General features: G+C 43.1%; 1 protein-coding gene across 3 annotated transcripts in view; it reads left to right on the forward strand.

The window, feature by feature from the left end:
- LOC311098992 (TGF-beta receptor type-1-like) overlaps window positions 1-16,728 on the forward strand; it is a gene marked incomplete at its 3' end in the record, with an annotated part of 43,171 nt that overhangs the window by 3,511 nt on the left and 22,932 nt on the right. For 2 of the 3 annotated variants that reach the window (XM_084139573.1, XM_084139575.1), the window contains exon 1: window positions 3,434-3,513. The exons of the other annotated variant lie outside the window; for it this stretch is intronic. In XM_084139573.1, the coding sequence (XP_083995699.1) occupies window positions 3,438-3,513 (76 nt within the window). In that variant the 5' untranslated portion in view covers window positions 3,434-3,437. Of the gene's footprint in view, window positions 1-3,433; window positions 3,514-16,728 lie in introns of those variants that run through there. 3 annotated transcript variants of the gene reach the window in all.

Consider the following 16,728-nt stretch of genomic DNA (forward strand, 5'->3'; position numbering starts at 1 on the left):
GGTCTTCCATTCCTGTGGCGGTCCTCATGAGAGCCAGTTTCATCATAGCGCTTGATGGTTTTTGCGACTGCACTTGAAGAAACTTTAAAAATTCTTAATTTTCCATATTGACTGACCTTCATGTCTTAAAGTAATGATGGACTGTCGTTTCTCTTTGCTTATTTGAGCTGTTCTTGCCATAATATGGACTTGGTCTTTTACCAAATAGGGCTATTTGAAGAATCTCAAATATAAAATATATTTTCATTTGTTTATGTAATGCATTCTTTGTGAATTTGGTGATGTTTCCCCCCCCCCCCCCCCCCCCCCCCCCCTGTTCAGAGAAATTAGTAAATGAAGTTGTTAGGTTTATGTCCCATCCTACATCCGGATATTACCAGGTTCTGACCACTAGATGGTTCTATTCCTGTTATTAGTTGTTTTTCTTATTGGGGGGGGGGGGGGGTAAATTACCTTAATGACATTGGTCTATGGACAAGGTAAGACAACAACACATGCTTTGGTTTTGTACTACTGGCACAGCAGTATCACCAGTAGTACATTTACCGTGAATTACCATAATTTCTCGCACAACCTAGGCTACACTTTGGTTTTGGTTTATTTCATTCCATTTATTAATTGTCTTTTGTTTGGAGCGCTCCTGTCAATCTTGAGTAAGGACACTCACCTGATTACACATAGAATGTTGCAAGTTTGCTAGTGCAAGGTTCAGGCCAGGCCCAAGTTAATAGTTGATACAATGTTTCAAGTTCCTTGCAGACAAGCCATTCATAGCCAATGTGATTAATAGGATATTTATTTTTATCCGGATATTTTCTACCTGGGGACTGCAAAGTTTTTATTTGTTGTTTATATAGGCTATTTTTACGTATTGGCAATAGAAGTTACTTTTAGATTTGTATCATTTTCATTTATATAGAATTTTGATTAACCACATGACATTGATTTTGAGATATGAAGACTTTTATTATAAATGAAATTAAACTGTTCCACGAAAATGTGCATATGAAAATCCTAACTTTCATGCAGATCAGTAGAAATGGTACGATAACTTGGCACTCCAAAGCGTAATGGCAGAATTTGCGAAGGCCAGCTGCAGTAGGAGGAGGAGGGGGGGGGGGGGTCGGGTCGGGAACAGGTTTTCTTTCTTCTGGTTAGGCTATATTCATCTCTAGCTCCATCTTCAGTAATTTGTGTCATAATTTTTTATTGCAGCACTTACAGCATCAGACGAAGTAGCCTAAATATAGTAGCCTACATATATTTTATTCAAACATAGGGTGTGTCTATGAAAAAACAGACTACTCTCGGTCGACCAAGTTATTATACAAATAAATAAAAAACTTTTTTTTGGTGAACTGTATGGGCTGTTCTATCCTTGACACTTTTGTTATGAAGTAGCCTAAACATAATAAATAGCCACTGCGCTACATTTGTGAGCGCTGCTAACCTCTTTACATTCATTATGTAAGTGTTCAATATCCTTGGTGACAGGCAATGGGTAAAGCAAGAGCCATAGGCTAGATGGATATTCTATTTTCTATATGACCGTGTAAAGCCTTCTGATTCTGCACAGGCACTAGGCATATGCAGACAGACCACATAAAAAGCATATCCCACTATCTGACAGAATGAGGTTGTTGAGATGGCCCTGGACAACCTCTGTAAAACAATATGTGTATTATGCGTTCTCAGTATTGGGTCTAACTGTTGGCAGAAACATGTGTAGCCTTGGTTTCTGTTGGGTGTGTTCATTATGACTAGGTTTGGATTACTCTGTAGTGCTAATCATTTTCATGATAGTTAGGCTGTAGACGGGTGGGTTGTTTAACAACAACGGACGCGTGCTCAACTATGGGACAAAACAGACTAGGTTGGCTTAGTGTAAACAATATTTAGTCTCCAATGTTTATTAAAAACATAAATACATTTGCACAATGAGCACTTGTCTCTCAAATACATCGTTACAGTTGTTGGTTAGCTAGCTAGCAAATTTGAGCCATATTACCATAGACGTGACATCAGTCAAAACATCTCCAAACAAGACATGGTATCAAGAACAAGATCAAACTAGCTGAAACGAGCCACCTACGATTCCCCACATGGCAGCTTCTTGTCATTGTTGCTAGCTACACTACAGTATGTGGACACCCCTTCCAATTAGTGGATTTGGCTATTTCAGCCACACCGTTGCTGACAGGTGTATAAAATCGAGCACACAGCCATGCAATCTGCATAGACAAACATTGGCAGTAGAATGGCTTTACTGAAGCGCTCAGTGACTTCTAAAGTGGCACCGTCATAGGATGCCACCTTTCCAACAAGTCAGTTTGTCAAATTTCTGCCCTGCTAAACTGACCTGCTAAGCTGTTATTGTGAAGTGGAAACGTCTAGGAGCAACAATGGCTCAGCTGCGAAGTGGTAGGCCACACAAGCTCACAGAACGGGACCGCCGAGTGCTGAAGCGCGTAGCACGTCAAAAAGTGTCTGTCCTCGGCTGCAACACTCACTACCAAGTTCCAAACTGCATCTGGAAGCAACGTCAGCACAATAACTGTTCGTCGGGCGCTTCATGAAATGGGTTTCCATGGCCAAGCAGTCGCACACAAGCCTAATATCACCATGCGCAATGCCAAGCGTCGGCTGGAGTGGTGTAAAGCTCACCGCCGTTGGAGTCTGGAGCAGTAGAAACGTGATGAATCACGCTTCACCATCTGGCAGTCCAAAGGACGAATCTGGGTTTGGTGGATGCCAGGAGAACGCTACCTGCCCCAATGCATAGTGCCACCTGTAAAGTTTGGTGGAGGAGGAATAATGGTCTGGGGCTGTTTTTCATGGTTTAGGCTAGGCCCCTTAGTTCCAGTGAAGGGAAATCTTAATGCTACAGCATGCAGTGACATTCTAGACGAGTCTGTGCTTCCAACTTTGTGGCAACAGATTGGGGAAGGCCCTTTCATGTTTCAGCATGAAATGCCTCCGTTCACAAAGCGAGGTCCATACAGAAATGGCTTGTCGAGATCGGTGTGGAAGAACTTGACTGGCCTGCACAGAGCCCAGACCTGAACCCCATCGAGCCCCATTGGGATGAATTGGAACGCGGACTGCAAGCCAGGTCTAATCGCCCAACATCAGTGCCCGACCTCACTAATGCTCGGGGTTGAATTGAGATAAGTCCCTGCAACAATGTTACAACATCTAGTGGAAAGCCTTCCCAGAAGAGTGGCGGCTGTTAGCAGCAAAGGGGGGACCAACTCTATATTAATACCCATGATTTTGGAATGAGATGTTAAACGAGCAGGTGTCCACATACCTTTGGTCATGTAGTATATGTTGACACTGCCATGTTGATTGTTGGCCAATCAGACAAAAACAATTTTTCTTCCTCCAAGCAAAGACTACAGAAGTTGAGTGTGAGAAATTGCCCAGAGTAATTTGGTATGACAATGGATACAATGCGCTGTTATTTAATATTTTTGGTCCTGTTTCTTGGAGCAGGAATTCACATATCCATCGGTAAGTGATCTGGTCACTGTCATATGGCTTTAGACACAGAATTGTGATTCTCAAGTTAGATTTTCACACTTGCATTTTGTTTTCAAGAATTGTGTTTTCAAACATGGTGCAGGTCATTGGGAACCGAGCTGCCAGGAATGTTTATTGTTAAGCAAATGACCAGGCGAGAAAGCGGGGGAGAATAAAGGACAGGATAGTTTGACACTGCTCCCTGCCTGGTGTTACTTTTCATCAGGCTCTCTCTGTACTCTAGTTTCTCTCTCTTCAATAGCTTTTGTCTCTTGAGGAAAAAGACAAGCTGTCAGGACATTCCATATTCAGGTTTTATTCTCTGTGTGTAGTACTACGTTGAGCTCATTAATAGTGTTTTGATTTACAAATACTTTCTCTTCTTGTTCACAGCTGAAATGCTCACCTGAGTGTGCAGGCAGACGTACTACTGCGTCCCAAATTGCACTCTATTCCTTATATAGTGCACTACATATAGGAAATATGGTGCCATTTGGGAGTGGGATGCAGCCATAGTTTGTCAGCTGGATAAATATTTCATCATGTTATTTCAGATTTATTCAAAAGTGGTGCCTGTGAATCGAGACCATCGGTCTGTGCACTGCCAACAACTATAACAAGTTAAACTGACATGTTATTTAGTTTCACATTTCCAAAGTGTACAAGTGCCTTACCACTCAGCATTTCTCCGCCTGCATTTAAAAAAATGAAACTAAGCAGGTTAGGGTTTTTATTGTACTTGGACCATCTCAGGAAATAATAGTTCCTCCGAAATTGGTGGTGTTGGTTGGTGTGCTATAAGGACAATATGGTTTGCCAGGACAGGGGAAAGTGGAAACACAAACGTGATCTCAGGAGTACATTGTTGACATTTTAGGATTCCACAGTACTCAAATATCTGTTTACCCTTGAGCAAAGCAATTTATACCAATTATTGATTCATATCATTCATATAAAAATATTATACCGGAGCAAAGAATGCTCTTTAGAGACTGACGACACAATTAGTTTCCTCAAATGCAGTCAGTAAGCTAGAAGCAAAACATTGGGTGTTTCTCGAAATGCATACTACCGTGCTCCGAGGACGCAAATTGGAATACTGCAGGGTTGGAGTATGAGTCCAAATCACAGAAATATGAAGTAACTACGTAAAATATTACGAACCATTTCTTGAAATCAATGGAAGACATTATTTGAGCTGAAGCGAGAGAAAATACACTACGACTTCGGAATGAAATGTTGCCTCTTCACATCTCATATGTTGCCTGACTACAATATTTCATCTTGATACGTTAATAAATACATGCTGTGTTAATTTTGGCATGTTTACCTGCCCACTGTGCATATATCGCAAGCCCATAGTAAGTCAATAGGGCTAACTGGCTAGCTACTTCTGTTAGCTAGCCAGATGGCCAAGAATAATTGTTAGCTAGCTAGCTACCCACAAAGAATTGCCATACCTACCTTGCATAACTTTTTTGCATACATTTCGTTTTAGGTCATTTTTGCCTGTTAAACTAGAATTGGTAGCTAGCTACCCACACAAAATGTACATCGACCTTGCATAAAATTAGTTTTAGGTCATTTTTGCCTGTTTTAGCTAGCTGGCTACCAGGAGGAGATGATTGTGGACTACAGGAAAAAAAAGAGGACTGAGCACGCCCCCATTCTCATCGACGGGGCTGTAGTGGAACAGGTTGAGAGCTTCAAGTTCCTTGGTGTCCACATCACCAACGAACTATCATGGTCCAAACACACCAAGACAGTCGTGAAGAGGGCACGACAAAGCCTATTCCCCCTCAGGAGACTAAAAAGATTTGGCATGGGTCCTCAGATCCTCAAAAAATTCTACAGCTGCACCATCGAGAGCATCCTGACTGGTTGCATCACCGCCTGGTATGGCAACTGCTTGGCCTCTGACCGCAAGGCACTACAGAGGGTAGTGCGTACGGCCCAGTACATCACTGGGGCAAAGCTCCCTGCCATCCAGGACCTCTATACCAGGCGGTGTCAGAGGAAGGCCCTCAAAATTGTCAAAGACTCCAGCCACCCTAGTCATAGACTGTTCTCTCTGCTACCGCACGGCAAGCGGTACCGGAGTGCCAAGTCTAGGTCCAAAAGACTTCTCAACAGCTTCTACCCCCAAGCCATAAGACTCCTGAACAGCTAATCATGGCTACCCGGACTATTTGCACTGCCCCCCCACCCCATCCTTTTTACGCTGCTGCTACTCTGTTAAGTATTTATGCATAGTCACTTTAACTCTACCCACATGTACATATTACCTCAACTACCTCAACTAGCCGGTGCCCCCGCACATTGACTCTGCAACGGTACCCCCCTGTATATATAGCCTCCCTACTGTCACTTTATTTTACTGTATATATAGCCTCCCTACTGTCACTTTATTTTACTTCTGCTCTTTTTTTCTCAACACTTTTTTGTTGTTGTTTTATTCTTACTTTTTTTGTTTAAAATAAATGCACTGTTGGTTAAGGGCTGTAAGTAAGCATTTCACTGCAATGTCTGCACCTGTTGTATTCGGCGCATGTGACCAATAAAATTTGATTTGATTTGATTTGGCTAGCTAGATTATTACGATTCACATATAGCTAGCTGATAATTATAACTTGTTTTGTCTCTTGTTGCCATTGTCCTGGCTGGAAAAAGGTTCAGTGAATGGGGAGGTGCAGCATGAGGTAATACAGTAGGTGCTTCTCAAACAGTGGAGGCTGCTGAGGGGAGGACGGCTCATAATAATGGCTGGAATGGAGTCAATGGAATAGTATCAAAGATGTGGTTTCCATGTGATTGATAACATTCCATTGACGCCATTACTATGAGCCATGCTCCCCTCAGCAGCCTCCACTGTTCTCAAATGTAATGTTTTATGCGTTCTCCACACTCTCGTCCTCACAAGAACGTACTCGAGAACGTCCTCGGGTGAATGCACTCGGAGCATGAGAGTGTGGAGCACGGTAGTCTGCTTATTGAGAAACACCCAATAATACTTATAAAGCGATTGTTTTCTCCGGAAACCACTGTCTAGAGGGCGTATGTAGGAACATGTGTTTTTTGAAAGCTTGTTTTGGAGTGGCTTCTCCATACTTGTGGCTGTCTTCCAGTTCAGTGTGACTCACAGGGTGGATTTGGAGCAGACTAGTGTCTGTGTACTAGGCTGACTTTTTCTTATTTTTTCTCCAGACTTGGCTGTCTGTCTGTCTCTTCCTCTACAGGCAGAGCTGGCATGTTGAATAATGCTTCAGCAGAAGCCCAACACATTCCAGTGAAGGACATTTACATTTTAGTCATTTAGCAGATGCTCTTATCCATGCATACATTTTTCATACTGGCCCCCCGTACATGACGTCAATTTGAGGAAATGTTGTCGACCGTCCTTCAAACGCCCCAACAGCAATTAGGCCTAGGCTGTTTGTGATTTTATGATTTCAATTATATGGTTTGCAATGAATGGTGTGGGTGTAACAGCTGTGACCTGACTATGGAAATGAATGTAGAGCAGTCAGCTCAGCAGTGTCAGGCACACAGGGAGGGAGCAGCAGCTGATCAATGTGACCAACACAACAACAGCGGGCAGATTAAGATTAAACCTCTCTTGTGTGTCGCAATTACCTCAATGTCCATTGTCAATGAGATGCCAGAGTCATCAGTGTGGATGGGTATTCTTGATTTTCACTTCTGTGAATCAAAGGTAATGGAGTTTGAGGTGAGGACTTGAGGGTATAGGTGGTATGCCCTTTGGTTGTTAGGAGACATTATAATCCAAAAAAAGAACAAGAAATTAAGATGTATCAGAACATACGTACAGTGCCTTCAGAAAGTCTTCATACCCCTTGATTTATTCCACATTTTGTTGTTACAGCCTGAATTCAAAATGGATTAAATCGAGGGGGGGAAGAGAGAGATATCTCACCCATCTGCACACAATACCCCATAATGACAAAGTGAAAATGTTATTTGAAATGTTTGCTAATTTATTGGAAATGAAATACAGAAATATATACACTGCTCAAAAAAATAAAGGGAACACTTAAACAACACAATGTAACTCCAAGTCAATCACACTTCCTTGAAATCAAACTGTCCACTTAGGAAGCAACACTGATTGACAATACATTTCACATGCTGTTGTGCAAATGGAATAGACAACAGGTGGAAATTATAGGCAATTAGCAAGACACCCCCAATAAAGGACTGGTTTTGCAGGTGGTGACCACAGACCACTTCTCAGTTCCTATGCTTCCTGGCTGATGTTTTGGTCACTTTTGAATGCTGGCGGTGCTTTCACTCTAGTGGTAGCATGAGACGGAGTCTACAACCCACACAAGTGGCTCAGGTAGTGCAGCTCATCCAGGATGGCACATCAATGCGAGCTGTGGCAAGAAGGTTTGCTGTGTCTGTCAGCGTAGTGTCCAGAGCATGGAGGCTACCAGGAGACAGGCCAGTACATCAGGAGACGTGGAGGAGGCCGTAGGAGGGCAACAACCCAGCAGCAGGACTGCTACCTCCGCCTTTGTGCAAGGAGGAGCAGGAGGAGCACTGCCAGAGCCCTGCAAAATGACCTCCAGCAGGCCACAAATGTGCATGTGTCTGCTCAAACGGTCAGAAACAGACTCCATGAGGGTGGTATGAGGGCCCGACATCCACAGGTGGGGGTTGTGCTTACAGCCCAACACCGTGCAGGACGTTTGGCATTTGCCAGAGAACACCAAGATTGGCAAATTTGCCACTGGCGCCCTGTGCTCTTCACAGATGAAAGCAGGTTCACACTGAGCACGTGACAGACGTGACAGTCTGGAGACGCTGTGGAGAACGTTCTGCTGCCTGCAACATCCTCCAGCATGACCCGTTTGGCGGTGGGTCAGTCATGGTGTGGGGTGGCATTTCTTTGGGGGGCCGCACAGCCCTCCATGTGCTCGCCAGAGGTAGCCTGACTGCCATTAGGTACCGAGATGAGATCCTCAGACCCCTTGTGAGACCATATGCTGGTGCGGTTGGCCCTGGGTTCCTCCTAATGCAAGACAATGCTAGACCTCATGTGGCTGGAGTGTGTCAGCAGTTCCTGCAAGAGGAAGGCATTGATGCTATGGACTGGCCCGCCCGTTCCCCAGACCTGAATCCAATTGAGCACATCTGGGACATCATGTTTCGCTCCATCCACCAATGCCACGTTGCACCACAGACTGTCCAGGAGTTGGCGGATGCTTTAGTCCAGGTCTGGGAGGAGATCCCTCAGGAGACCATCCGCCACCTCATCAGGAGCATGCCCAGGCGTTGTAGGGAGGTCATACAGGCACGTGGAGGCCACACACACTACTGAGCCTCATTTTGACTTGTTTTAAGGACGTTACATCAAAGTTGGATCAGCCTGTAGTGTGGTTTTCCACTTTTATTTTGAGGGTGACTCCAAATCCAGACCTCCATGGGTTGATCAATTTGATTTCCATTGATAATTTGTGTGTGATTTTGTTGTCAGCACATTCAACTATGTAAAGAAAAAAGTATTTAATAAGATTATTTCATTCATTCAGATTTAGTTATTTTAGTGTTCCCTTTATTTTTTTTTAGCAGTATATTTTACGTAGGTATTCACACCACTTTGCTATGACACTTCAAATTGAGTTCAGGTGCATCCAATTTTCTTTGATCATCCTTGATGGCACTACAAGTTGAGTCCATCTGTGGCAAATGCAATTGTTTGGACATGATTTAGAAAGAAACTAGGGCTGACCCCAATTAGTCGATTGTTTGGTCGATAGGCTGTTGGTCGACCAATATTTTTTTTTTGTCGAACAGTAGCAAATATATATGTATACAGTGAGGGAAAAAAGTATTTGATCCCCTGCTGATTTTGTACGTTTGCCCACTGACAAAGACATGATCAGTCTATAATTTTAATGGTAGGTTTATTTGAACAGTGAGAGACAGAATAACAACAACAACAAAAATCCAGAAAAACACATGTCAAAAATGTTATAAATTGATTTGGATTTTAATGAGGGAAATAAGTATTTGACCCCTATGCAAAACATGACCTAGTACTTGGTGGCAAAACCCTTGTTGGCAATCACAGAGGTCAGACGTTTCTTGTAGTTGGCCACCAGGTTTGCACACATCACAGGAGGGATTTTGTTCCACTCCTCTTTGCAGATCTTCTCCAAGTCATTAAGGTTTTGAGGCTGACGTTTGGCAACTCGAACCTTCAGCTCCCTCCACTATGGGATTAAGGTCTGGAGACTGGCTAGGCCACTCCAGGACCTTAATGTGCTTATTCTTGAGCCACTCCTTTGTTTCCTTGGCCGTGTGTTTTGGGTCATTGTCATGCTGGAATACCCATCCACGACCCATGTTCAATGCCCTGGCTGAGGGAAGGAGGTTCTCACCCAAGATTTGACGGTACATGGCCCCGTCCATAGTCCCTTTGATGCAGTGAAGTTGTCCTGTACCCTTAGCAGAAAAATACCCCCAAAGCATAATGTTTCCACCTCCATGTTTGACGATGGGGATGGTGTTCTTGGGGTCATAGGCAGCATTCCTCCTCCTCCAAACACGGCGAGTTGAGTTGATGCCAAAGAGCTCAATTTTGGTCTCATCTGACCACAACACTTTCACCCAGTTTTCCTCTGAATCATTCAGATTTTCATTGGCAAACTTCAGACGGCCCTGTATATGTGCTTTCTTGAGCAGGGGGACCTTGTGGGCGCTGCAGGATTTCAGTCCTTCACGGCGTAGTGTGTTACCAATTGAATTCTTGGTGACTATGGTCCCAGCTGCCTTGAGATTATTGAAAAGATCCTCCCGTGTAGTTCTGGGCTGATTCCTCAACGTTCTCATGATCATTGCAACTCCACGAGGTGAGATCTTGCATGGAGCCCCAAGCCGAGGGAGATTGACAGTTCTTTTGTGTTTCTTCCATTTGCGAATAATCGCACCAACTGTTGTCACCTTCTCACCAAGATGCTTGGCGATGGTCTTGTAGCCCATTCCATCCTTGTGTAGGTCTACAATCTTGTCCTTGACATCCTTGGAGAGCTCTTTGGTCTTGGCCATGGTGGAGAGTTTGGAATCTGATTGATTGCTTCTGTGGACAGGTGTCTTTCATACAGGTAACAAACTGAGATTAGGAGCACTCCCTAATCCCCTGTGCTCCTAATCTCAGCTCGTTACCAGTATAAAATACACCTGGGAGCCAGAAATCTTTCTGATTGAGAGGTGGTCAAATACGTATTTCCCTCATTAAAATGCAAATCAATTAATAATATTTTTGACATGCGTTTTTCTGGATTTTCTTTTGTTGTTATTCTGTCTCTCACTGTTCAAATAAACCTACCAGTAAAATTATAGACTGATAATTTCTTTGTCAGTGGGCAAACTTACAAAATCAGCAGGGGATCAAATACTTTTTTCCCTCACTGTATATTTGCGCCCATCTCAGTGAACTAATCCATTGCGGAGGCCTAGACTAAAAGCCAATTTATGCTCGATCCGAAAATGTGGTCGGTGGCTCCATATGGAGGGTGAGACGCAATTGTGGCGCCTCCGGAGGCATGCAGAGGCCAAATCGAGCTCAGTACCGCATCGCCATGCGCCTCCCAAATGTTGTAACAATGCGGAGGTCTCTGTATAGCTCCGTATTGACATGATTGGTTGACGGTAGGTGGGGGCGGTACATCCTGTATAAACACAAACTCACTTCCTTCACAACCGCTCTGCACAGCGCAAGAAGTATGAATGCCCTGACTTCTGCAGAGGCCGTATCACCGTAAATGCTGCATGGCCAATGCAGACGTCGGATTGACCATGGAGCTCCCAGATGTGCTTCTCTCTCCAGAATGCGCGCTCTCCCGCCAATTTGTGCACATTCATTGTTTCATAACTTCATTGTGTGAATTGTTTGCATTTGATTGTTAGTGTACAGTACCAGTAAAAAGTTTGGACACACCTACTCATTGAAGGGTTTTTCTTTAGTTTTACTATTGTCTATATTGTAGAATAATAGTGAAGACATCAAAACTATGAAATAACATACAGCTCTGGAAAAAATTAAGAGACCACTGCAAAATTATCAGTTTCTCTGGTTTTACTATTTATAGGTATGTGTTTGGGTAAAAATAACATTTTTGTTTTATTCTATAATCTACTGACAACATTTCTCCCAAATTCCAAATAAAAATATTGTCATTTAGAGCATTTATTTGCAGAAAATGACAACTGGTCAAAATAACAAAAAAGATGCAGTGTTGTCAGACCTCGAATAATGCAAAGAAAATAAGTTCATGTTCATTTTTAAACAACACAATACTAATGTTTTAACTTAGGAAGAGTTCAGAAATCAATATTTGGTGGAATAACACTGATTTTCATTCACAGCTTTCATGCGTCTTGGCATGCTCTCCACCAGTCTTTCACATTGATGTTGGGTGACTTTATGCCACTCCTGGCGCAGAAATTCAAGCAGCTCGGCTTTGTTTGATGGCTTGTGACCATCCATGCATGACTGTAAGTCGCTTTGGATAAAAGCGTCTGCTAAATGGCTTATTATTATTATTATTATTATTATTATTATTATTATTATCCATCTTCCTCTTGATCACATTCCAGAAGTTTTCAATGGGATTCAGGTCTGGAGATTGGGCTGGCCATGACAGGGTCTTGATCTGGTGGTCCTCCATCCACACCTTGATTGACCTGGCTGTGTGGCATGGCGCATTGTCCTGCTGTAAAAACCAATCCTCAGAGTTGGGGAACAATGTCAGAGCAAAAGGAAGCACGTTTTCTTCCAGGACAACCTTGTACGTGGCTTGATTCATGCGTCCTTCACAAAGACAAATCTGCCCGATTCCAGCCTTGCTGAAGCACCCCCAGATCATCACTGATCCTCCACCAAATTTCACAGTGGGTGCGAGACACTGTGGCTTGTAGGCCTCTCCAGGTCTCCGTCTAACCATTAGACGACCAGGTGTTGGGCAAAGCTGAAAATTGGACTCATCAGAGAAAATGACCTTACTCCAGTCCTCTACAGTCCAATCCTTATGGTCTTTTGCAAACCTCAGCCTGGATCTTCTTTGCTTCACATTGATGAAGGGCTTTTTTCTAGCTTTGCATGACTTCAGCCCTGCCCCTAGGAGCCTGTTTTGAACCGTCCTCTCCGTGCACTTCACCCCAGCTGCCGTTTGCCATTCTTTTTGTAGGTCACTTGATGTCATCCTACAGTTGTTGAGTGACATTCGAATGAGTTGACGGTCATCCCGGTCAGTGTAGAGTCGTTTTCGCCCTCTGCCAGTCTGTAGCTTTGTTGTCCCCAATGTCTGCTGCTTGACCTTGTTCTTATGAACCGCCCTCTTTGACATTTTAAGGACAGAAGCAACCTGACGCTCACTGTATCCCTCTGCCAGTAAAGCCAGAATTGAACCCATCTTTTTCTCACTCAACTTTCCTTTTCAACTCTTTTGGCATGGTCCATAGTTATTTTTTGATTAATATTACTTTTGAGGTACTATTAGCACTGTTTTTGCCATCCAGCTGGTCCTATTGCAAGAGGGTAGTGATGACCACAGCAGTGGTTTTTATACTTTTCCTTGTTAAATAAAATTTGGTTCAGGTGATCACCTAATCAGTACCTAATTCAGTAGAATGAGGTGTGCCTGTGTTGGAATTCAACAGACACTGGAATGGAATGGCTGTCATACATGTAGAGATGTTGATTTAAAAAACATTTGCAGTGGTCTCTTAATTTTTTCCAGAGCTGTATGTGGAATCATGTAGTAACCAAATCAAATAGCCACCCTTTGCTTTGATGACAGCTTTGCACACTCTTGGCGTTCTCTCAACCAGCTACATGAGGTAGTCACCTGGAATGCATTTCAATTAACAGGTGTGTCTTCTTAAAAGTTAATGTTAAAGGTTTAACCGGGGATGCCTGGCTGTCTACTTTTTTTTATTTGGCTGGCTACTGTATGTACTTCTGGAAAACACTGAGCTATATAGGATGAGCCATGACTAGAATATAGTATATACATATAAAGTGGTAAAACAGTATGTTAACATTATTAAAGTGACCAGGGTTCAATGACTATGTACAGTGCTGTGACCCATGTCGTCCAAAAAGTTATACTTTTGAATCATCTGTCCATAGAACATTCTTCCAAGAGTCTTGATGATCATCCAGGTGCTTTTTGGAAAACTTGAGTCAACTTTTTGGATGACATGGGTCCCCTCATACCAACGGTCAAGCATGGTGGTGGTAGTGTGATGGTTTGGGGATGCTTTGCTGCCTCAGGACGACTTGCCTTAATAAAAGAAACCATGAATTCTGCTCTCTATCAGATCATTCTACAGGAGAATGTCAGGCCATCCGTTTGTGAGCTGAACCTGAAGCGCAGCTGGGTCATGCAGCAAGACTGATCCAAAACACACAATCAAGTCTACATGAAAATGGATACAATTTGCATTTTTGGAGTGGCCTAGTCAAAGTCCAGACCTAATCCCAATTGAGATGTTGTGGCAGGACTTGAAAAGAGCAGTTCATGCTTGAAAACCCACAAAGGTTGCTGAGTTAAATCAGTTCTGCATGCAAGAGCTCCCGAGTGGCGCAGTGGTCTAAGGAACTGCATCTCAGTGCTTGAGGCGTCACTACAGATCCCCTGGTTCGATTCCAGGCTGTATCACAACCGGCCGTGATTGGGAGTCCCATAGGGCGGCGCACAATTGGCCCAGCGTCGTCCGGGTTTGGCCAGTGTAGGCCGTCATTGTAAATAAGAATGTGTTCTTAACTGACTTGCCTAGTTAAATAAAGGTAAAATAAAAAGAGTGGGCCAAAATTCCTCCACAGCGATGTCAGAGACAGCTACAGAAAGCATTTGGTTGCAGTCATTGCAGCTAAAGGTGGCACAACCAGTTATTGAGTGTAAGGGGCAATTACTTTTTCACACAGGGGAATTGGGTGATGCATAACTTTGTTAGTTAAATAAATAAAAAATATATTTATTTTTTTGTTATTTGCAAGCTCCGGTTCCCTTTACCTAATTCAGTTTTGGTTAAAGATCTGATGACATTCAGTATAAAAAAGGGTCAAATACTTTTTCATGGCACTGTACATAGGGTAACAGTCTCTAAGATGCAGGGTAGAGTCCTTAGTGTGACCATTGGCCACAGTTTAGGGCCCCTGAAGCCCTCTCTTGGGCCTAAGAGAAGGCTTTTCCAGCAAGGCCATTGACTATTAAGAGCTGCTGCAGCAACAGGGCCCTTTGCTCTGCAGGCCCTACCTCACCCCTCAGCTGGTGGAGACGTCTCACATACCTCTCCTTTCTCTCCCACTCTCTACCTCGCCATAATTTCCTCTGGCTGTGTGCTTAGACCCAGGCATTTCCACCTGTCTGTGTCTGTGTGCTCCAAACTACTACTGCTGCTGGCAATCCATTTTATTTAATTTCTTAAAGCCTTTTAGTGATTCCATATGAAACCAGGACAAAAAAAATACCATGATTTTGAGGATTTTCACAAAATTGTATCAATAGGATATACCTTTGGAGGAAGGATTGTTGACATATGTTTGACATTTGTATCACAAAACGTAATTGAGAAATAGTTATCAAAGTTGGCATATTTATGACATTTTGGCCTTACACAGACTTCCTTTTAAATCAGCAATATATAACTTTTTGGGTGGCCTGACCAAATTCACATAAAAATGGGAGTTATAGATCTGTCATTCTCATTGAAAGAAAGTCTAAGAAGCGGTAGATCTGTTCTATGTGCAATATTTACATGCTTATGTTTCGTTTTTGCGTCTTTTACTTTTAGTTTTGTACACTGGCTTCAAATAGCTGAAAATACAATATTTTTGGTTATGGAAAATATATTTAACAGCGGTTTAGATGGTATAATGATTATTTACACTATACTTGCTTGTTTTGTCACAAACTGAAACAAGGAAATGGCAGAGTGATTTCTGCGTAGTGCATCTACAGTTCATTGCGCTAATGCTAGTTAGCATCAGGCTCGTGAAACTACCTCTAACTTCCTCCATAATGCACGAAGAGACATCTAGGTCTCTAGATTGTAAAAGTCTAGTTGCCTTGGATTTCTTGTTTCTTTTTCATTTCATCATTGAGATATAAATAGTGTGTTTTTCTTATTCTATGGTTTCTATGGTGATTGGATGGCACAGAGTGGAGGCTTCAGTTCTGTCATTCAGATATATGGAGCAACTCACTCTTTGTCTGCCAAGCCCACTGTCTGACTGTTACACATGATGTGAATCTCAATACCAGCTACCTTTTGGGAAACAGGAGGAAAGATGGGCTAGTTTGTATCTAGAAAGCAGCTACCAAAACATCAGCAGTACCTTTCCATCTATTGATTGGCCAGGCAGGTTTAAGCTCCTGTCACTGCTGATAGAGAATTGATTGGCCAGAAATGCAGATAGAAGAAGAACCGTGGGAGAGAAGGAGTTTCTGGGCCAACTTTGACTGATTGTCTAACAACCCCTAGAGATTGGGTAAGTAAGGGGGTTGTGGGGGAGTGAAAGAACCGAAGGAAGGAAAGAGTGCAGAGTGGAAGGAAGGAGTCTGAGGAAGGGAGGAGAAGCTGGCTGGTGAGTACAGGCCAGGCCATTCATAGGCAAGCACTCAGAGTGGAGAAGGACCCATGCGCCCAACCACTCCAGAACCCAGGGAGAGGCAGTTATACTTTGAGCGACTCAGAGTACCTGCCACCTCGTATCTGTCTCCTGGGTGCCTGCCTGATCACACAATGTTAAGAGTTTGAAAAAAGCCAAGGAGCATCAAAAGTCGTGCTATAAATTCTCAGACAACACAAAAATTCCTTGATGCCCTTCCAGACTCCTTCTGCCTACCCAAGGACGTCAGAGGACAAAAATCAGTTAACCACTTAACTGAGGAACTCAATTTAACCTTGCGCAATACCCTAGATGCAGTTGCACCCCTAAAAACGAAAAACATTTGTCATAAGAAACTAGCTCCCTGGTATACAGAAAATACCCGAGCTTTGAAGCAAGCTTCCAGGAAATTGGAACGGAAATGGCGCCACACCAAACTGGAAGTCTTCCGACTAGCTTGGAAAGACAGTACCGTGCAGTACCGAAGAGCCCTCACTGCTGCTCGATCATCCTACTTTTCCAACTTAATCGAGGAAAATAAGAATAATCCAAAATTTCTTTTTGAT

The sequence above is a fragment of the Coregonus lavaretus genome (assembly GCF_964263955.1).
Source record: "Coregonus lavaretus genome assembly, chromosome: 23".
NCBI lineage: Eukaryota > Metazoa > Chordata > Actinopteri > Salmoniformes > Salmonidae > Coregonus > Coregonus lavaretus.